The following is a 23,205-nucleotide window of genomic DNA, read 5'->3' as shown; positions in this document are numbered from 1 at the left end:
ATCCTAGCACTTTGGGAGGCTGGGGCAGGAGGATCACTTGAGGCCAGGAGTTCAAGACCAGCCTGGGTAACAGAGTGAGACCCTGTCTCTACAAAACCCAGAAAAGTTAGCTGAGTGTGGTGGTGTGTGCCTGCAGTCCCAGCTACTAGGGAGGCTGAGGCAGGAGGATGGCTTGAGCCCAGCCCAGGAGTTTGAGGCTGCAGTGAGCTATGATGATGCCACTGCACTCTAGCCCAGGTAACAGACTGAGATTCTGTCTCAAAAAACAAAACAAAACAAAAACAAAAAACCCAGATGTAGATGGACAATAAGGAAGGAATAAGGAAAACAAAAAACTATTTGTTGTGCCAAGAGGTTGGGACTATGGGTAACTTTCTTTTATATTATTATAATGTTTCTAGAATAAATAAAACTGAAGGAGGGGAGACACGGGGGGATCCTAAGATCTTCAAAAGAACCAAATGTCACTATATTTCTCATAGAACCCGGCTCAGTGCTCAATAAGTGTTTGTTGAGTTTAAGTTGCTTTGCCCTAGACAGACACAAAGGGTCATATGCACAACACCCCCCACCACCACCATTTTGATGTCACCAGAACCTACAATAACACACCAAAGGAATGTCTGTGAGGGTCCCCCCAAATTACTTCTCTTTCCCCAGCCTTTCACTTCCTTTTCCTGATTTCTTCTGTGCATTTTGGGGACCATATGAGGGAAGTACTGCTCTCACAAACATCACTGTTTCTCCCTCTCTAATTAAAAATCAGTGGAGTAGTTAAGAGAGTTCAGGCTTTGGATTCCAAGCTGGGTTTGAATTCCGGCCCTGGACCAAGTCATTTGACCCCTCCATCCCTCAGTGTCCTTGTCTGGTTGGTGGAGAAAACACTCCTCTTGTCCACCACACGGAATAATTACTGAGCACTTAGCAGGAGCCAGGAGCCACGCCCAGCGTGGCCCACTGGGTGGCTGGCAGGCCTGGCTCCGATCTGGGATGGACGGCCTCACCCCACTGCCCCCACCAAGGGAGCTCATGGGAGGAATAGTCCCACTGGAGCAACCTTTCTGCAGAAGAATTTGGCAGCTTTTATCAAAAGCCACGTAAATTCACATCTTAGGAATTTAACTTAAGGAACAAATTAAGAATTTATACAAAGATTTCTCCACACAGCATTATTTATAATAGCAATCATGGGTCTGGGGGACCAATGTCCAACAATATGGTGTTGACTGAGTAACAGAAATACATTCACCTAGTGGAATACCATGCGGACGACAGAAATTAACTTACAAAGAGTATTTAGACACTGAAGTTCATATTCTATTGCCGATTTTTTTTAAAAAGCCAAACTGAATATACAGTATGACCCATTTTTATTTGTTTTTAAATCAAGTAAGGTCTGGAAAGACACTTTGGCATTCTTGCTCTTAAACTTGGGTGTCCAAATCACCTGCCAAGCTTGTTTACAATGCCGGTGCCCAGGCCCCACAGCACACCCACTGCTGTAGGCTATGGGGGGAGGGAATATCTGGATTGTAAACAAGAGTCCCAGGCAATTCAGAGGCACACCAGGGGTCCAGAATGACTGTACACACCTAAGTGTGAACAGTGCTTAGCTGTTGATTTTTATTTTCCTCTCTTTGTATTTTCTACAATTAACATGCTTGGTAATTAAAAAGAGATATTAAATATATGTGTGTGTCTGTCCTTTATTGCAAACTTAACCCTGCATGACCTCAACTCCTATGTGCAGAGTTCCACACTAAACCCAGCACATCAGGAAAAGAAGTGTGAAGGAGTAAACCAAAAGAGACGCTCCTGAGAAAGCCTGCAGATGGGTCAGACCAAACACTCAATCCCGGTGCCAAGGAGCCAACAACAAGGAAGTGGGTGAGCTCAGAGGTGTTAAGCTGATGCAGGATAAGCCACCTTTCCACCCTGAGTTAGGATCCCCAGCAGTCCTCAGGTCTGAGCAAGGGGTCCAGTGTGCCAAGACGCATACAGTGATGCTTGGAAGAGCGACAATGAGAAATGACTTAAATGTCCAACAGGGGATGAGTTATGGTACACCCATACCACGGAATCCTAGGTAACCAATAGAAGTGCTGGGTGGAAATATGTTGATGACACATTGTCAAATGGCAGAAGAACATTACAAAACAACATGAAAACATCTTTGTAAGTTTTATACAGGGAGAGAAAGAAGGAAGGGAGAGGAAGGGAGAGGAGGAGAAAGGTAATTTGAGAGAATATTCTCCAAAATGCTAACAGTGGTTGTTTCTTAGTGGTGAAATTTTGGGTAACTTTTTTTTTGGTAACTTTTTATATTATTTGAATTGTACACTATGAATAGGTATCATTTTTACAATCACAAAAATGAATTCTTATCTTGAAAATATATATAAATATTTTGCATGGTTTTTTTTTTTTTGTCTTTTTGCAGCCTCATCCAAGTTGGCTAACTGCAGTTCCCCACACGTTAAGATGTGCTGCCAAAGGCCTAGAGAGGAAGGAGGATTAGTCAAACAGAAAACGTGAGGCTGGGGAAGGGGGTGAACACGAGTACTCCAGTGGAGGGGAGAACCCCGTCTGATCCAAAGCACTTTGTAAACCTTACCAAAAAGGCCAATGGGTGGGGAGGAGGGGGGAACAAAAAAGATATTTCCCAAATAAAATATTTAAATGAACAACAAACAGGGGAAAGATATTTGTAACAAACAGAGCAAGCTCATATAAGCCAATGAGAGAAACAGAGATCTTGATACTTGTAAGGCACTAAGATAAAGGATATGAACAGAAATAATATACCAATAGCCAATAAGCCTGTGGAAAATGTTTACAAGCATTTGGAATACTGGTAATGTTCTTATTTTCTGGATCTGAGCGTTGGTTGCCCAAGTGTACTCAGTTTGTGAAAATTCATAGAGCTGAACATTTATGGTTTGTTCACGTTTCTCCATTTGCATTATACTCCAAGAATTAAAATTTTAAAGGCAAGGAATGGATAAACACAAAATTCAGGATAGAGACTGGGTGGGAGGGAACAGGGAGGGAGACAAAGGAGAAGCACATGGGTAGATATAAGTAGTGTAATGTTCTTTGTCTTGGATTAAGTGGTGGGTTCACAAACGTTCATTCATTATATTGTAATTAATATTTATAGAGGACCACGAAGGAATCACAGACCTAGACTGCAGTCCCTGCTCTACCACTCACTATGTGATCCTGGCTCTTAGCCTCTGTAGATGAATTTCCTTACCTGTGAAATGGTGGAATGTGAAGATTTAAAATATGGGATACATGGAATTACCTAATACTGACATGGCAGATTTCATGTGCTCTGTGTTAGGTTTACTTACAGTGGGAACCTGAAAAATATCATAAAGCCTGTGAAACAAAAGCCGCAGGAGTCTGGAGAGTCCAAGGTTATAAATCTAACTTCCACCACAGACAGCTGCAGCGACTCCGGCATTCCTATCCCCCCTGATAAGGATGAAGCTACCCCCTCCCCTATCTCTGCAGGCCAGAAAACCTATAAAACCCAAGGTTTTCTCTCCCTGGAGATGGACGCTTTTTCGCCTCCACCGGTCTGCACCCAGATGCTCAAAATAAACAGCATTTTGCTACACATGAGAAGCTTCCTATGTCTCTCTCTGGCTCAGGACCTAGCACTCTGTAATTGTTAATGTGGTTTCCGTGTCTCATTCATTGCACAAACATTGTAGAGAAACGTTATAAAGTTGTTAAAAAGGAGGAAGACTTCCAAAAGTCAATCCCCTAACTTACTGAAGCCTTTCTGGTTTGCATTTGGGCCTGTCGGTTGTATTTATGGGATTTCGTGCTCTGCGGTTCCCAAAAGCAAGCGTGTGCTGCAGCGTTTGAACGCTCCATCCTAGCCCTTCCCTAAACACAGCTCGCTTTGGGGGGCTGTTGATGGACAGTGCGGTGCGGTTCCCCACAGCCACAGAACCAGCTCTCGCTGGTGTGCACCCCCGGGGCCTCTTCGCCAAAGCCTGAGGCTCACCCTCCGCCTGCAAGCGGAAGAAGCTCCACTCTGTCGCCTAAGCCCTAAAAGGGGCATCTGTGCGCCAAGTTTAAGACAACCACCACAGGGGAGGCTCTGATTGGCTCCCTGGAGTCACGTGCTGCAACTTTGGACCAGTTACAAGGCGGTATTAGGGGTAGGGCGGGAGTGCGGCTGGGATCACGTGACTGGACTGGGGCGGGATGCCGGCTGCTACTGCATCGACCAAAATACAGACATGTTTAGAGAAAATAACTCACCTACGATCAACCTTGTGAAACAATATATAATACAATGTATAGTATTATATGGTATAGCACGTAACATAACCTCTGTTAAATTTTGGTGTGATTTTTTTCTTTTTTTTTGTCCTTTTTTGTACATACAGGGTCCCGCCATTTTGCCCAGGCTGGTCTCAAACTCTTGGCCTCAAGCGATTCTCCCGCCTCAGCCTCCGAAAGTGCTGAGATTAGAGGTGTGATCCACCCCACCGGGCCTTTGGTGTGATTTTTCTACAAATTTTGTCTTATCTATGCACCTATGATATAAAGTATGTATATGTACATATATACGCAGACACAGATGTTTTCAAATCTTGTTTCTGCAGTTAATACTTCAGCAAAAAGATTTTTCTGTGTCTTTATATTTGTAAAAACCATTTTAATGGCTGTATACTATTCCCTGATATATCACATTTCATCATATTTCATTTATCATTCCATAGCTATTATTTTAACTTGTAAATAGAATTTCCTAATTATAATGTTATGTTGAACATATCATTACATCAATCTTTGTTGGTATTATTGTGATAGGTGAGATGGTATGGGGTATTTTTTTTATTGCTAGTAATTTTAAACATTTGCCATAGGTTTATTAGACATTGGTATTCCCTCTTTGTGAACTCTATTGATATTTTTTATAGTTTTATCTATTTTGATCTTAGGTGCCTTAAAACTACTGGAGGTTAAAATACAGGAGGTTCCTGTGTTTTTCTCATTGTTTTATATGAGCTAGTTGCCATGTTCATTATAGATACCTCTTCTTTTAAAATTGTATTTGGGACCCCTCTCTGGTCACTAAAGGTACCCTTCTCGTGGTTACTCTTAGTGGGGATACTCCCCATTCCCCTGACTGCAAACAGCACAGATTAGTTTTGCCTATTTTTTTTGTATTCTATATAGATGGGGTCATATAGTTTGGACTGGCATCTGGCGAAATATATTCCATCTGGCTCAGTATATCTGTGAGCTTCATCATACTGTGGCATGTAGTTGGAGATTGTTCATTCTCATTGCTTTATAACATTCAACTGTGTGAAGCTACCACAATTCATCCCTTCTATTGTTGATGGCCACTGGGTAGTTTTTAGTTTGGGGCTAGTTTGTAGTTTTTGGCTGTTATGAATAGTGCTGTTATGAACAACTTTGCTTTTTTAAGAATATAGTTTAAATTCCTGAGATTATCTACTAAATGCAAAGGAGAAAAGGTACCTTTTTAGTGGAGAAATCTGGTAGACATCAGTGGAACCAAGTGATCAAAGTTAGCATCATGAATAAGGGAACAAACTGACATTAATGTGATACAATGGGAAGGACACAGCATCACCGTGTAGTTTCCTTTCCAAAACTGTTTAAACTGAATCGAGTAATAAGTAAACAATCACACAAATTTAGATTGTGGGGCATTTTACAAAACAACTGGCCTGGAGTCCTCAAAGACGCAATGCCATGAAAGAGAAAAAGGCCAACCAGCTATTCTAGATTAAAAGAGATTAAAGAGACTTGACACCTAATTGAATCCTGGATTTTAAAATAGCTATAGAGGACATTACTGGGACAACTGGAGAAATCCAAACACAGATAGCATATTAGAAAAAAATACTGTATCTGTTATATTTGGGGGTATGATTATGGTATTATGGTTATATGGGAAAATGTCTTTGTTTTTAGTCCATACATGTTGAAGTATTTAGGTGTGAAATGTCATGTCTACAACTAACTTTCAAAGCTTCATCAAACACCATACACACACACATGAGAGCACACACACACACACACACACACACAGTGAGGTCAAGCAAATGTGGCAAGATATTAATTAACAGTTGATGCTTCTAAGTGAAGAGTATGTGGGTGCTCACTGTATTTTTTTTTTCAACTTTTCCAGAGGTTTGGGAGAGAGTAACATACCATATGTGTCCTCAGGGATTTTTTTTTCCCCACTCAATATTATGTCTCTAATATTCATCCATATTGTTGCATATAGCTGAGGTTCATTCATTCACTATTGCATTGCATTTCATTGTGTGTTCTAACTTTATTCATTTCTTTTGCCATGCATTTTTGTTTTTCTTTTTGCTGTTATAAACAGCGCTTCCAACCTCTTTCCAAACCATCAATGCTCTTACATCCTTAAGTCCTTCAGAAATGAGGTTAAACATCTCTGGGGTTAATACCAGAAACTCCTTTCCTCAGGGACCAAACTGACTGCAAGGCTGTTTCCTGTTGAATCCTTCCTACCCAGCCCGGCTGGTCTGACTCAGAGCTGTCTCTTTACTGTCGGACAGGTCCCTGTTCCTAGGTCTGTATTTCAGCGCAGCCTATTGCTTCCATCTTACTTTAATGAACTTTAAAATTGCAGCTAAAAATGAAATGAGTAAACGTTTGAGTCTACTTCGGTTGCTCTACTTTCCGGGGGGATTGCTTTTAAAACACAAGCCTCAGGAAGGCAGGAACCACATCTAGCTTGCTCACCATGGTATCCTCAGCACCAAACACCATGCCTGGCACGTTTTCAGTGCTCAGAAAAGAAAATAAAAATTGAATGATTGAACAGATGAATGTCAGAGATCAGGCATGCATCTTCACGTAATTGTTACCAGTGTGTGCATATTATGTTGTAAGACTGCCTTGTGGTCATGAGAACTTTCCTTCTTAGAGACATTTGACATATATTTGTCACTTAAAGTTAGGTAAATTGTCCATCCTGTGGTTTCCAATTTGTTTTGCTACTATAAATAGCACTTCTATGAACATTATTTTTTCTTCTAATGTCTTATAAATTCCCAAAAGTGGAATTATGAGGTCAAAAGATATGAAGTCCTACATATCCGGTTTCTTACATACCGTTTGAAAGACTGACACCTGAAAAACTGAACAGTGCCCCAGTCAGATATATCGGCTTACTCACAGCTCAGCCAGAATTAAGTTTTCTGTTTTTACTAGTTTAATGAAGTATTTAAAGAAAGCTAACTTCTTTCATTTGTAGTGATCTTTGCACTTTCTATGGGACAACTTTCTATCTGAATTTCCTCAAGTATGATCAGCTATAAATTGAAATCAAATTTTCTTTTTCTATAATAATTGTAATCCAGTTGGCCCCATAACATTTAAAAGTAAAGATTCCTTTTCCCATTAGTGTGTTGTTCCTGGTGTGTCTCAAATTCAGTTCTTATAACACTTTAAATCTACTTCTGGCATTTATTCTAGTCCATTGGACTTTTTTCTGTTTATTTTAATTCAATACCAAATGTTTTTCATGATTGTGACATAGCTAAAACTCTGGAAGGGTAACTCTCCTCATTGCCTTTCTTTTTTTTTTTTAAGCTCTTTGGAACACTTGTCTGCTTTTTTTCTGTTTTTTTCATTTCAGCAAATATTAACTGAAGAATACTTAATGCTACCATGTCCAAGGCACCGTGTTGGAACCTGTGCAAGGATAAGAAGACCCTGCCTCGGAAGTGCTTCTAGTCTAGGGAGGGTAGAAGTGGCCCTGCACAAGTGGCTGCACAAAGTCTCCTTCCCACTGAGGGCACTGGAAGGCCTCGGGTGTGCTCTAGGATGAATGTCAGGGACCTGTGGGAAGCTGGTGCTCTTGGCCAGGAGAAAAGCCTGCAGAGAGCCTTTGCCAGGCTGGGCTTGGAGCATCTGTGGGCAACGGCAAGTAGCTCAGTTTGACTCGCACAAGGGGTTAGAACCTGACCATGGAAGGCCTCAAATGCTAAATTCAGAAAGTTTATACTTATTAAAGCTGCCCTTTAGGATCACAAATCTGGCAGCAATGCCGAGGATGGAAGGAAAGATGGGAGTCGGGAAATTGTGAAGGCAAACTGCATCACAAAGGCCTGGGGAAGAGTTTTCCAAAAGTGTCCATCATAGGGAAGCAGTTTTGTTTTGTTTTGTTTTGTTTTGTTTTGTTTATAAAGCACAGTACATCCTAGCAATGGAATATTGAGCACTGTTAATTAAGAATGAGGCAGCCCTGGAGCTTGTTATGGAAAGATCTCTAAAAATATTATAAAATAAACATTATTTTGCAGAACAGTATAAAAGGAGTTCCTACTTGGATAAAAGGAGTATTTATGTGTGTGCGTATGCATAAAAAATGGGAAGATTACCCACCTAACTACTAATCTTCCTTGAGATTACCCAGTGAATCTACTAGCAGTAGAATCTCCTGCTAGCAGATTGTGGCTACTGCTAGGAGCGGGTTGGTGAAGGACTTCGCATTTTTTACATTTTACTTTTGTATGGCTTGACTGTTTTCCACTGAGCGTTGCATTATCACAGTTGAGGCTCTCGAGAGCATCCAGGCTGCAAGGTGAGGGCTAAGGAAGGCCACTGAATTGAGCAATCAGGAAGCCCAGTTGTTATGGCCCTTGGGCAGCAGGCTAAAGGCAGCTAGGCACAAGCAGAGGAGGCAGGTAGTGTGCCCAACCGCCCTGGTTTGCCTGGGACTGTCTTCCTTTTAGCGTTGTGAGTCCAGAGTCCCAGGAAGCTCCTCATCTACCCTACGTGAAGGTGAAATACAGAAGTTTAACGATGAAGAGGAAGGAAGATGGAGGGTAGTATATTGAGGGGTTGGGACAATTGAGGATGGATTTTTTTTCTTTACTTTCAGAAAAAGTATGATTACTTTTAGGCACTTACAGTAGTGAGCAAAGTGTCACCAAGAAGTAATGCGCTTAGACCGCCTTCGATAAAAAGAAAAAGCTGTTGTAGTTAGGACTTAGTACATTGAGGGCTGTGTTTATCATATTTAGGTCCCTTGATATTCATGTTTTTTCTTCTTAATAATAATAAAAATAGCAATAATCTAGTATTTTTGCTAAGAAACAATTCTGTAGTGTACCAAGCGTGTATCTCAGACATTCATTATCTCATTTGCGTGTGAACCTTACAATACCCCTACAAGAAAGGCTTGATTTTTCCCATCTTACAAATGAAGACACTTGAGCCTCTGCCTGAGGTCATTTGGCTGGTGAGTGGCATTAATCCTGGTCCCACTGATGCCATCCGTCCCTATGCACATTTCCAGAGGACTGCGAGGAGGAGGAGGAAGTGCACCTGCCTCGGCTGAACACACACCAACCACCCTCCCAAACACCCTAAGGATGTCAGGGAAGGCTGGGGGACTCTGGCTATGGTTTTTCCCTATGTGTCCTCCTGGGGTGACCCCTGAGAGGGAGATAAAAAGAGGAGCCAGGCCAGTCCACCTTGTGGCCTAGTGGTTAAAAATTCTGTGCTTTCACCCCAGCAGCCTGGGTTCGATTCCTGGTCAGGGGAGGGGTCTGGGATTTATCACTGGGGGTGATGTCTATGTGTTCGGACCCCTTCAGCCAAGGTGAGCCCAAGAGGCAGAGACCAGGCCCCCTTGGTGTCCTTCTCAGGATCCTTGAGCCTTGAAGGCAGGGTCACTGGTAGGCAGGATGGAGGGCAGGGGAGGGCATGCCAGCCAGAGGGATGGGGATCCAGTGGGCAAAGGCCTGGAGGTGGGAGGGCCCAGGGAGGCTGGAGCAGATGCACCAGGGAGAATGACAGAGTGACAAAGTGAAGGCACAGGGGCCAGGGACCTAGAAACCAGCTGAGGTTTCAAAGCCTTCTTCTCGCAACAAAGCCAGAGCTGTGGAGGGCAGAAGGCACAGAGACAGTGAAATCAGGGGAGGGCAGGGTGAGGTGAGCGGAGAGCTGGGCCCAGCCAAGGGGGCTGGGAGGGGCACAGAGGGGTCCAGGAGTCCCAGGCAGGGCCATGGCATGCAGTCTGGGAGCCAACACAATCTGTTTCCTAAGGGGCTGGAACTGGCGCTGGCAGTGCCCCGGGGCCACAGATGCCACTAGGCAGCAGGCTGCCCAGCCAGCCTTTACTGACACGAGCCCTAGCTGAGCAGTAACTAGGATGTTCAGTGCCCAGGGTGAGTTCCAAGAGCTGCGTCACCCCTCCAATGGCCCGCCCCACCCAGATTTATAGGACCAGTCATGGGAAAGCGGCCCCTCCCCATCTCAAGAAGGACTAAACAGGAAGACACACTTCCTGTCAGCAGAGCCCAGGCTCTCCAAGCCCAGGGACCCCCTTTGGAGGCGCAGGGGGAGGTGGGCTCAGATAAAGAACAGGCCACTGGTCATTTCTGCTCTCAGCACTGCAGGGGCTCAGTGAACATCCACTGAGTGAGTGAGTGAATGAATGAACAAATGACAAATGTGAATTCCTGACCTCAGGGAAGCTGAGGTGCAGGGCTAGGGCACCCTGAGTCATGCATCAATGCCTCCTTGGAGGGGGCACCTCAGACACAGAGGGTGGCTCAGCCCCTGCCTCCTGGGCCCACAGGGACATGGGAGTGCCAGGCACCCAGACCCTGGAGTGTGACAGAGGGCGGCTCACGCCACCATCTTCCTTAGAATTCCTCTGAGGAGGACACACAGAGAGGGCATCCTAGAGGACTCGGAGCTATGGGGGAAAAACCATAAAGCAGAATTTCCCAGCCTTTCCTAACACCCTCCGCACTGCTTCACGTGACGGAGACGCAGCACGGTCTGGTACTGGGGTGTTCAGGCTCCACGTAGCCACAGCTGGGTTCAAATGTCACTTTTCCCACTTTCTAGTGCTGTGGTGCTATGGTCCCAAGCAACTCCCTTAACATCTCTCATCTTTCCACTCCTGGTATGTGCAAGGGTGCTAACCTCTCAGAGAGCCAGGAGACGCGGAGAGCTACTGTCTCCATGGCACTTGGCACGGGCCCAGCACTCATGGCACTGGGTGCGACGAGATCCCTTTTTTATATTTTTTTTTTTTTGAGACAGAGTCTCACACTGTCCCCTCTGGCTAGAGTACAGTGGCATCATCATAGCTCACAGCAACCTCCAACTCCTGGGCTCAAGCAATCCTCCTGCCTCAGCCTCCCGAGTAGCTGGGACTACAGGCGTATGATACCACACCCTGCTAATTTTTCTACTTTTTGAGGAGACGGGGTCTCGCTCTTGCTCAGGCTGGTCTCAAACTCCTGAGCTCAAGCCATCCTCCTACCTCGGCCTCCCAGAATGCTAGGATTACAGGCGTGAGCCACGGCACCCGGCTGAGATCCCCTTTGAATGCTGAAATTAATGGTGAACTCAAATGAATATTCTCCTGAGAACTGCACAGCACTTCTGAAATCATCTCATCTGGCCAAGTCACAGTGTCATGTGGGCACCAGAGGGCCAAGATTTCTCTGGTGTGAACAAATGGGGACCAAAACCCAGCCTCCCTCTTCTCCTACCTGTAGCTCACCTCGCGCATGTGAACCCAGAGGAAAGGCAGGATCCCAGCACCAGCCGCAGCTCGGCTGGGCCAGCAGGTTGGAACAAGGAAGACTGAGTTTTGGGGGGACTGGGCGGGGAGTAAGAAGGCTCTGAATTCCATGACTCACCAGACGCTGGGCCGGAAGTGCAGGGAATGTGGCTGACTCTGGCAGCAGCAGCAAGTACCTGAAGCCTCCCTCCCTGTCCTTTAGATGGGACTGTCCTTCCCCACAGGAAGATTTCCCATCTCGTCACTCCACAGCCGGGAGGGAGATCTGATCCCTGGGCTCCCAGCAACCCTCTTTCCAACCTGTACCTCATTCCTTTTCTTGGAAACCTCCAGGGTTCTCCAGGGTTCCCCACAGCCAGCCTGCAAGTCACTTTCCCATTTTGGCCTCCCAGGCACCTGGCCAGTTTCCTCTTGCACTCAAGCATCTCCCAGCCCAGCCCAGCCCAGCCAGCTTCCACATAATCCACAGAAGAGCCGGGTCCCTGGCCTGCAGCTCCCTCCCCGCCTCTCTGCAGAGCCTCCGCTGCCTATGGCCCATGCGGTCTCTCCTGCCCCCAGACATGAAGCATCTGCTGCTCCAACCTTTCACTTACCAGCTGTGTGACCTGAAGCAAATTATCAGACATCTCTTAGCCTGTATTTCTTCATCTGCAAAATGGGCCCAACAATACCCACCTCAGTGGGTTATCATGAGAACGAAGTGAAAAATTGCACAGGAAGTGTTTAGCGTGGCTCTGGGCAAGCAGGCACCCACAGCGGAATCTTGCCTCCCGCCCTGTCAAATGTTCGGCACTTCATTCTCCCACAAGATTTTCTTTGCCCTGAGGAGGCATCTTACACCCTCTCTCCCCTCCCTCCTCCCCACATACTTGGCTCAAGGCTGGGCAAACAGGAACCTTTTAAAGTGCAGAAATACCGCAATTAACAAAGAGGACACCTGTCAGTGACAGGTTTTGTGGGCCACTCCGAGGGGGGTGGAGAAGTGATGGACTCAGTGCACACTGAGAAGGCCCTGCCACCTCGCCGCCCCCAAGGGGCACTGCAGTGCCCATCAGCTCAGCACACCCGGCCCCTCCCCATGGTCAGGAAGCCATCCCCACACAGCCCATGCCCAGCGCAGCCTCCCCCAACCAACCCCATGGCCCACATGCACTCCTGGGGCCATTTGGGTCCTGGTGCTGGTGAATTTGTCCCAGTCACCACCTAATTAATCAGGTTCAAAGGGATGGGGGGCTCTTCCGGCAAGGAATTCAGCCCAGAGGCTCTGAACAGGCTTCACAGAGGAGGGCCCAGTGGAAGCTGGCAGGGTGGGGACTCAGCAGAGGGGACAGTTCCGTGCAAGGAAGGTACCTGCAGCAAACTCCTCCTCCTCCTTGAGTGCTGCTGTGCAGACCCTCACCCCACCCCATCCCACCCCAGCTGCCTCCCACCCAGACCTTGGCTTCCTCCGGATGTGGTCAGTGCAATGCCACTGCGGGAGGCACAGCCCCAGGGAGGGCAGGGCGCAGAGGCCAGTAGGCAGAGGGGACACTCCAGGCGTCCTCATCCTCCCCGGTAGGGCCTCGCACCAGGCACTTCCAGCTCCCTCTGTCAAAAGCTCCATGGGAGAAAAGGCCGAGTCAGCACTCTGGCCACGACTCTCTCCCAGGGCCTGGCTTTCAAATGTGCTCTGGGGCTGTCGGAATAGCCATGGTCCTCCACCCCTCCACCCTGCCTGCCTCCTGGGGTCCTTCACAGAGGAGCCAGCCACGGGCAGGAGTGCAGGGAAGCAGGGGGACAGCCTGGGACAGCTGGGTAGCTGCAGGGAGTCACCACTTGGCTGGTGTTTGTCCAACATTCAATTCCAGGTGGGTCACGAATTCTTCTGGGGGCTCTACTTGGTGTGAATGTGGGTCACCCTGGCCCCACCTTTCCCATCTGGCAGATGCCTGTCCTGTGCCTACGTCACACCAGGCCAGCCCAGCAAGCACTGGCCGGGCTGGAGGCCCCAGACTCTCCAGGGGGCTGTCTGGTCCTTGCACAAAACTGCAGACACTGCTCTGACTGTCCCTTCACTCACCCCCAACCCCAAATTAAACATAAAGCAAGACCCAGCAGGGCCCAGCGCTGGAGCCGAAGTCGCCACCCTCCTGGGTGACCCCAGCTTTTACTGACAGCTCCCCAGGAAGCGGATCTTTCCCTTTGACTCTCAGTCTTGGCGAGGGATTTGTCTGCCCCCACACTTCACTGTCACCCCCTGAATAAGCAGCAGGAGGGGAAGGGCACCGTTTTGGAGGTTTTTGTTTTTGTTGTTTTCTGTTGGTTGGGTTTTTGCATCTTTAGCAGCTCTTTGGCCGCCCCAGACCTGTGCCCTGCGGAGGGCGGCCGGTCTGGCCAGAGCCGCCCACGCCACACACCTCACGCACACGCACACGCACGCACACGCACAGACACGCACGCGGCGCCCCGCCAGTCGCCGTGTCCCGGCTGCACAAAACTGCCTCACAGAGCTGCGTTCAGGCGGCGCGGATGCCACGCCACGAGCCGTCCTTGAAGACTTAGTGTGGAAAAGAAAATACAAACAGCCCCGGGATGCCAGGGCGGGCACGCGAACCCTCACGCACAGCTCGGAGGCAGTAATCCCGCGTCAGTCCCGGGCCGAGCGGGGAGACCGGTCGAGACCCCCGGCTCAGCCTTCGGCGTCCCGGACGCCCCTGCAGGTCCCGGCCGAGGGCGGGCCGCCGCCGCGGGGTGGTCCGGGGCCGGCGCGGGGTCCTCCGGAGCCCACCCGCTTCCTCCGGGGCGGCCCGAGCCACCGCTCCCCTCCCCCGCCCCTGCCACATCTGGTTCCACTCAGGTCCCCCCCCCCCCGCCAGGCGCGCTCCTCCCCCCTTCTCCTCCCCCGCTTCCAGAAAAGCGGAGACGATTTTTAAAAACCCAGTCACACACAAGCACACGCACACGCTTCTGGAGGCGCGGGGAGGGAAGGAGAGAAAAGTCGGGAGCGGCCCGCCGCCGGCGCTTCCCCGCCGGCCCCCGAAGTTGGCCAAGTTGGCAGCGCCTTACCCTGGAGGGCGGCGGGGCGGCCGAGGCGCAGGCTCCCGAGGAGCAGGGCGCAGCGCAGCAGGTGACGAGGCCAGGGCGCTGGGGCCGGCCGGCTGGGCCCCATCCCCGCGCACGGCGCTCCACGGACGCGGGACCGAGGGCGCACGGCGGCGGCGCGCGGTGGCAGCCCCGGCGCTGGGCTGTGATGACCGCCCGCGAGGGGCTCGCGTCCTGCTCCGGGTCGGGACGAAGTGATGCCTCCAGGAGAGGAGGAGGGAGGAGGCAGGCCGGGCGGAGGGAGGGCGGAGGGAGGAGCACAGAACCCGGGAGGAGGGTTTGAGGGGCAGAGGGGAAGGGAAGCGGGCAGCGTGGGAGGGGAAGGGGCGGAGGCGCGGCCGGCGCTGGGCTGGGGACGGGCGAAGAGACAGCGTCGGGAGGGAGAGAAGGGGGTGGCGGGAAAGGAGGATCCGCGAGGTCAAGGAGGACCGCAGAGTGCGCGCTTTCTCTCGGTGCTGTTTCCCAATCTCTCCCCACCTCGCCTTCCCTCTCTTCTCCGTCCGGGCCAGGAGCCCCAGACGCTGCGTCACAGCTCCCCGGCTGGCGCGGGCGGGGAAGCAACTGCAAAACTTTCCGCAAACTTCACGGCGTGGTGTGGGACCTGGGCTGCGAGACCGGGTTGGCCGGGGGCGAGGGCGCTTGGCTGACCCAGGTGGCCAGACCCGGGCCGCCATCACCCCCTACACCATCCACCTCTTTCTGCCGAGGTCTCCTGCCACCGAGCATCTGCTACCTCCATGCCTAGGGGTATTCGCGGTCTTGTGGGGAAGGGGCGGAACCCAGTGCTTGGCCACCAGGGCAAAGATTGGGGGAGGGGAAGGCAGGGCCCCTGTTCCGTGTGCAGAGCGCAAACAATTCTTGCACGTCTTGTTTTAGCATTTGCATGACCTCCGTGTCAGTGTCCCTGGCACAAAAGGAGTGTAACACTTTTGCTAGCTGGAGCTGCATCCAGAAACCTGGGGCAAATCTGTCCACTGGACGCCCCCAGAAGACCGACATCATCACTTCCACAACTGGACTGCTGGCCGGTAGCAAAGGACCAAATGGAAATTTCATAAAAGAGAAGACAATCCACTGTTATTCAGTATTATGCAACAGGTCACTGCAGCGCAGAGCACTGGGTCGGGAGTCGGGATGCTGGAGTCCGGCCCCACCTCTATCGCTGATTCCCTGAGCGACCTTGGAAAAGCCGTTTCTCTGGGCTTAGAGCAGGACTGAGACATTTAGAGACACTAAGTTCAAAGAAAGACTCACGCTCTCCTACTAAGAGTAATCAAATAAAAACACTATGAATGTCATATAAATCTTATTGTCTCCTGTGCTGTCCACCTTGGTACTTTTTTTGGAAATAACAAATTCAATTTTTTTTCTTTTTTATTACTTCTGCCCGGGGAAATACTTCCCTATCTCTGCAATGAGGGTATTGGGCCAGAGATGCTCACTTATCTCTTCTCATCTTTGCCAGGCTGGGATTCTTGGTAAATAGTCTCATGGTTGCAGGGCTGCAAAGCAAGCGCCCTCTGAAATCCCCTACAGTCCCTGGGAAAGGGTCCTACTAGTCACACTTTGGCCCTGAAACATGATGGACAGCCAGGCTGAAAAAGCCCCTGGCACTCCATGGCTACTAGCTTGGGCAGGTCTGACATGGCCAGGTCTCTTTTGGTGACTGCTGCTTCACTGCCCCTTGGGACATGTCTTCTTGGTGTGGCATGTCCTGGGATCCCAGTGCTTTGCATGCGTCTGGCCGTGCTGGGGCTGCCTGGAAGATCCTCCTCCTGGCCTCCCCTTTCTCACAGTCCTGTTATCTCCAAGGGACGTGAGGATTTGCCAGCTTCAGCCAAGCTGTTCTCTCTCCCTGTCTGAACAGCCAAAACACAGCATACTTCTTCCTCTGGAAAAGGGCTGGAGCCCGGCTTCCCCACCAGCCTGAGTAGGTTTTGGCGTTTCCCCCCACTGGCAGGGCAGAAGCCAACTCCCTGACATCACTAGAGCATGACCCGGTGCGGAGCCCACCATTTGCCAGCATCCGGTCCTCTGCGAGCCCAGCAGGCAGGAGGTGCGCACTCCTCTCCTCACTCACCCGTTCACTAAGCAGCAGTTGCAGCCCTCCCTGTGCTCGTTGCTGGCGGGGCACAGATGAGCAAACACAGTTGTAGCCCTAGAAGACTTTTGTTGAGTGGCAAAAATAAACACAATTTTTGCCGTATTCCAGGCAGAGAAGACTCCATTAAAGGGTGAGGAGCACGGAAGTGCATTGCGCTAGCTGGAACAGACACTTGTTCAAGCCTCCAATGCCCTGTTCTAGCCTCTGTTGAGGTGAGACTTCCCGATCCAGCATGACGCGGTCACACACTGTATTCTGCTGATAGTCTGAGCCCACGTCCGACGCCACCATCTGTCTTAGATCTTGAGCTCGGGGCGGAGAGCAGGGCCACATCTGGGCAATTCTCCCTATGGAGAATCCCGCCCAGTCCCCCACTGCTTAAAGATCCTGTGCAGGCTCAGGATGGACGGGACGTGGTTACAGTCTGCAGCAGTGCTGGGTGTTGTGAGAGGGCTGGGGCCTTCTGGGAACCCCTCACCAGCACCCAGACCCTCATCTGCTTCCAAAGGGCCAGCGTCCTGTGCCTGTAGCGTCCTCACTGTCCCCAAGGAAGCTCAGCTGAACAGCTAATTCCTGAGGGCCTACTACGTGCCAGGCATCAGCCTAGGTGCTGGAGACTCAGCAAGGTCTCCAACTCGGTCCAAGGGTCAGATGCCAAGATGGTATCTGCTGTAGTGAATCCACACTGAGAAATGGCTCTCCTTCTGACACTGACCGACGGTCAGCCAGCAACAGGCACTGAGGGACTGCTGATTTCATCAGAACCAGTTTAACAGAAGGAGCGCAGACTTTGGAGCCAGAGACCTGAGTTAGAATCCTGGCTCCCCCATTTCCTGGCTTTGAGACCTGCAGCAAGTTACCTCAGCTCTCTCCGAGCTCACGATTCTTGTAAAGTGGGACGATTCCTACCTTGTCTTGAGATTTAAATGTTAGGTGTGAAGGGATGGCACAGGCCCTGGATCAACACAGATGTTCAGGGAATGTGGTCCCTCCCTGCTCATCTTCCTTTGCCATTTGGGCACCACAGTGTCTCCCTTATTCCCTGCCCTTCACCCTGTCTGCCTCCCCTGACCCCTGCACTGTCCATGAGATCTTTCTTCACAGGTCAGTTTGTTTGTTTTTTAGAGACAGGGTCTCATTCTGTTGCCCAGACTGGAGTGCAGTGGTGCAATCATAGCTCACTGTAACCTCGGATTCCTGGGCTCAAGCGATCCTCCCAGCCCAGCCTCCCAAGTAGCTGGGACTACAGGTGCACGCCACCACAGCCAACTAACTTTTAAATTTGTTGTAGAGATGGAGTTTCACTACGTTGCTCAGGCTGGTCTCAAACTCCTGGCTTCAAGCAATCCTCCTACTTTGGCCTCCCAAAGTGCTGGGATTACAGGTGTGAGCCACCATGCCCGGCCTTCCCAGGTCAGTTTCATCGGGATTGCACCACTGGTTGTTTTACTTTGCCTGAGAAGACAATATAACTTTCCCTCATTGTCTGAACATCTCTTTAACAGTGTACACAAATGGCAGCCTGAAGTGTAAACTAATCCAATTAGAAGTGACTTGATGCTCGCTTCAGCTGGCTAATAAATGCATGTCCATAAACAGCCCAGCAGGGGCAGTGGGATGAGTCCAGGCCTAGGGAATGGAGGTCGGTGGGAGTTCTGGCTTTGCCATTCACTAGCTACCTGTCCTCAAGCAAGTCACTTCCCTTCTTTGAGTCTCAGGTGCCCTTTGCAGTCCAAGTTTTGGTGTCATTACTCACTGGACTTGAGGGTTCCTTTCACATTCGTCTCTTCTTCCCCGGTTCTGCCCCTGAGCAGCCTCTCCCGACAGAGGGCGCCCAGTGCAGCAGAGCATCCCTAGCAGGCCAGGCCTACAACAGAAGCTGAAGGAAGGAGACTGCAACCTGGTGGCCAGCTAGAGTAGGAGGCTAAAAAAGGGCAAGACTTGGCCAGCCCTTACCTGAGGCAACTAGGGAAAGGGGTGTGACCCCAAAGAGGCATGTAGGGCTTGTCCCACCCTGTGCCCTTTCCAAGCCAGGAGGGAGGTCTGGCCAAGCACGGGGCTGGCCTGAGTGGATCCCACCCTCTCTCCTCCCTGGCTCCACTCAGGCCATCTACCCACAAGTCCCCGTGGCCGCACCCTCATCTGCAGCACTGAGGACCACAAAAGGGACTAGGCTAAAGAGGGAAGGAAGAAGGCAGGTTTACGATTCAGACAAACCCAAATTTCAAGGTTTGCCATCCAGGTTACGCAACCTCGGGAAAGTTAATTAAACTTAAGGAACTATTTCTCCCTCATCCGTATCACTGGGGAATTTTATGGCGGATCCGTTCTCTTGACTGGTGCAACCCATCATGGCCACAAATATAACCTGAGGAAAATCCTGCCTGCTTTCCCTAGGTTCTTTCACTTTTCCCTTCTGTGGAGAACACCTAGAGCCTCTGAGTTTGTATCCACTCACTTGCAGCCCGAGGCCTGTATCAGAACACTGTTCCTCCTCTCAAGGGACTACAAACCCCGAGCCTTTTCTCTCTGCAAGGCTGAGAGATAATTACCTCCCCCTCCAAGATGCAGGAAGCGTAGGCTTCCTCTCCGAGCCTAGAGTCTGGACACCAACTCCCACTTGGAGGAGCCCCCACAGTAACGCAGGCCATCAGCAGGGCCTTGCGGGCCGCAGCACTACTGCCTCTCAGATACCCACCGGCTCCTGTCTCCCCCTGGGAGGCTCAATCGGGTCAGGAGCAAGCTGGCTGATGGGCGTTCAGAGAGGGACAGAGGTTGGCCTGAGGCACCACAGTAAGGAAAAGAGGGAACCGCAGAGCTGAGCTGAAGAACCAGCTGTGGTTGAGTGGGATGTAGTCCCCAGAACTTTCAACTGCCCTACCCAGCCAGTGCATGGGAGGGGGGAGTGAGGAAAGGAATGTCACATCACCCTGTCTGCTCTACAAGGGCCTTCCCACGACCGAGAGCTGCAGTGCCTCTGAGCCCGTCCCTGCACTGAGGACGGGGCTGAGCCAGGAGTCCAGGCCTTCTCTGGGACATGGCTCTGGCTGGGCTGGCAGCTTCTGCATCTCCCTCCCTCTTCACGATGTCACCTGGGCTGTTCCCAACCCTTGCCTACATCTCCACAGACCAGGCAGGACAGGCAGGGGTGGTGCCTCTAGTCTCAGTACTTAAACCTCCAAAGCACGGCTGGGCCCAGTCCCTGCCAACAGCCTTCTGTGACTCTAACTGATCTTAGCCCAGAGGAAGGCCAGGCTTTGCAGACACAGAACCTGATGCAGAGCCTCCCCTGATCCATCCTTCCCTAGGCCTCTGCTGGAACAGAGCCTAGATGAAAACAGGAGCCGGGTGGCTGGGTCTAGCTGGCCCACCACCCCCACCCCCAGCCCCAAGACACTAGCCCGACCTTCCACAGCCCCCAGTGGAACAGCCAAGTAGTAGACTGGGACACCTGGGAGGCCCTGCAGTGTTCTCCAGCATTTAAAAAATGAAATAAAGCGGTAAGTATCACAATGCATTGCACATGAGTTAAGTCCTATGCTGTGGAACATGTATGGAGTGGAAATGTTAAATGTATCAAACAAATCTGAAAAATACCGCTGTTGAGCACTTGGCATGAGCCACCCAGGCTCCCCGGCCATCCCTGCCCAGCTCTGGTCTGCTCACCCCGACTGAGGCACCGCACCTGACATGCTGCCCCTGTGCTCCTCCCCCGCCTCACTTCCAAGGTCCCTCACCCCACCTGTCTGAACCTACTTCCCCTTCACAGGCACCACTCCAGCAGGCCAGACTACTTGTCATTGCTTCAACCAGGCCCTGGGCTTCCTGGGGCCAGCTCACACTGCAACAACACCGTAAGGCGGGTAAAATAAGGGAGAGACTACAAGGTGCTCTGAGAACCCAAAGGAAGACAGGATGGAGGTGACTCTTGAGCTGAGTTTTCCAAGATGGTCAGATGGCCAAGGCAATTGCATAGCATTTGCAGAGGACTGGACGTGTGAGAGAGCATGGAGAGACCCTGGAGTGACACTGTTTTTCTGTGAGGGTATGAAGGACTTTTAGCTGCAAGCACTCCTTCCTTCTCACCCTAATTAATCCTGCCCATCCTTCAAGGCCCAACGCAATGCCATCTCTCAATCCCCAGGGACTCATCTTGCTCTTACAGAACTGACCACCTCCCAGCTGACATTTAGCTTCTCAACTAAAAGCTTCCTCAAAGCAGGAGCCAAGTCAATGTGCCTTTTTATCTCCCACAGAGCCCACCAGCATGTTAACAGAAGGCTCTCAATGTGTTCACAGTGAACGCATGAAGCTTCCAGATGCAGCAGCTGTAGCTCAGAGTGTGAGTGCTGGCCCAAGGTCACACAGCAAGTAGGAGAGTTGTGACCTGAACGGAGACCCCACTCAGGGTTCTACTGTTACCTTGTTCTACAAAACCATACCTGGGCAAGTTTTGTCTAGTTGACTCGGCCAGGGGGACGCCCGAGGAGCAGTGCTGGTGCTGAGGCTGTGGGTAGGGTTCCGAAAGTCTGTAGCTGGGAAGGAGCAATGGCACCCGAAATCAATTTAAGGGAAAGACCTTTCTTGTCATGCTTCCCAGTGGCATGCCCTTCTCTGAGGGCATGGGGGTCTTGACTCTGTGATGGGCCAAGGCCCACCCTAGGGAGGCCTTCTGTGTCCTATGGACATCTCTACAGGGGTCACTGTGACATGAGCCTCACCCTGTTTTATCCCCCAACCCCACAAGCCTTCTAGCAACCTCCAGGAAGTCCAGGCCACGGGTCCAATTCTCCCTTATCCACTGGGACACTTAGGAGTAGGAACAGTTTCTATGTGGCAGGACAGAATTATGGCTTCCTAATCTGTGTGACAGACTGGATGGCTTAGGGGACCTGCAGCACTGATGCTCTGTGAAACCATGCTCCCACTTGCCCACCCAAGTTCACTTCCTAGGGAGGCAGAGCTGCTGCCCAGACCAGCTGGATGTCCAAGTAGATTTCAAAGGGCCACAGGGGAGGCCACAGGGAAGGGAGGCTAGGGAGTGGGGGCCAAGTGTCACCTTCACCTACAGCAGCCTCTGCCCAAAAATGGCACTCAGAAAACCACCTCACAAAATTTTCAAGCCTGTAGTCAGTCTCCTCCCCAGTCACTCTTACTCCACCCACTGCTAGTCACCAAACCTCTCTGGGCCTGTTTCCTCAAGTGAAATCAGCGAGCTCCCCCTACCTTGTATATGCCTGGGCTGTGAAGCAACCTAGCTGAGATACTCCTTTGCCAAGCACAAGCGCTGGAGCCCCTCCCTTTGCTGACGGTGCCCTCTGCTCCCTCTCCCAGTCGCCTCCGGGGTGAGAAGGCTTGGACAGCACCGGAGGCCACTGCAGTTGCAGGCTGCTCCTAAGGCTAAGGACAGCACAGCTCTCTTGCCTGGCACTTCCCTCCACACCCAGGAGTCAGTCAGGGCTGCTCTCTGACCCCTCTCACCACAGGGTCTCTTGCCCAGCGACAGACACACACACACACACACACACACACACACACACACACACCCCTTCATCTCGGGCCCCTGCTGAGCTCCCCCAGCACAATAGCACTCTTGTGCGCCCTGCCCCCACCAGGTCCCAGACCTGCTCCCAGGCCGGCCTGTTTTCCCAGCCTCTGGCAGGTTCCCCCAACCCACCCGCAGAGCTCACAGCAGCCACAGAGTCCCTAACTACTCCCTCTTTAACCCTTCCCTGCCCTCCCCAACCCCTTCCAAAAGGCGGCAGTCCAGCCTCCGGCTCTCCTCCTCATCCTAAGGGAAGCAGACCCAGGTCTCAGAATAGCGCTCTCCTACAGCCCAGGGCCCCTCAGATAAAAGGAAAATGTGATAAATAGTTGTTGTACATTTTAAGAGAAGGCCAAAGGGGAGAAGCTTTGCCCCAGAGACTGACTGTTTCCTGAGTGTACCGTTAGGGACTTACGGAAGGGATGCGTTGTAGGGGCCTTCCTGGTGCTCCCCATAAAGGCAGCATATGTATGACATCAGTCCTAGAGAGCCCAGAGCTTAAGAGGGATTTTTATTTCCAGCATAGAAAATAAGAGTCCTCTCTGTCTTCCAGCTGACAGCCACCCTCTCCGATGACCCAACCCTTATCACGTGGCTGGCTGGCAGGAAGGTGGATGGGTAACCTTCAGTGCTCATCCCACCTGGAAGTCAGATAGGCTACAGCTGTGTTCTCAAACGTGAGCCTGCACCAGCATCACCTGGAGGGCAAAAACAGATTGTTAGGCCCCACCCCTCAGCTCTGGCTCAGTGGGTACAGGGAGGGGTATGTATGCATTTCTAACCAGCTCCCAGGTGATGCGGATGCTTCTCCCAGACTCCGCCAGAAGCAGTCTTGGAGCCAGTGTAAGAGACCTGCTGACCTCCCTGCTGACCTCGTGAGACACAGGT

General features: G+C 50.8%; 1 protein-coding gene across 2 annotated transcripts in view; it reads right to left on the bottom strand.

The window, feature by feature from the left end:
* Nucleotides 1-14,743, bottom strand: part of MRC2 (mannose receptor C type 2) — a 51,109-nt gene extending 36,366 nt beyond the window's left edge. For both annotated transcript variants that reach the window (XM_045525945.1, XM_045525946.1), the window contains exon 1: nt 14,633-14,743. In XM_045525945.1, the coding sequence (XP_045381901.1) occupies nt 14,633-14,735 (103 nt within the window). In that variant the 5' untranslated portion in view covers nt 14,736-14,743. The remainder of the gene's footprint in view (nt 1-14,632) is intronic.
* Between the last annotated feature and the right edge of the window lie 8,462 nt (nt 14,744-23,205).

Source organism: Lemur catta, chromosome 15, assembly GCF_020740605.2.
Source record: "Lemur catta isolate mLemCat1 chromosome 15, mLemCat1.pri, whole genome shotgun sequence".
Lineage (NCBI taxonomy): Eukaryota > Metazoa > Chordata > Mammalia > Primates > Lemuridae > Lemur > Lemur catta.
The sequence above is the reverse complement of the archived record's forward strand: the minus strand, read 5'-3'. Positions and strand labels throughout refer to the sequence as shown.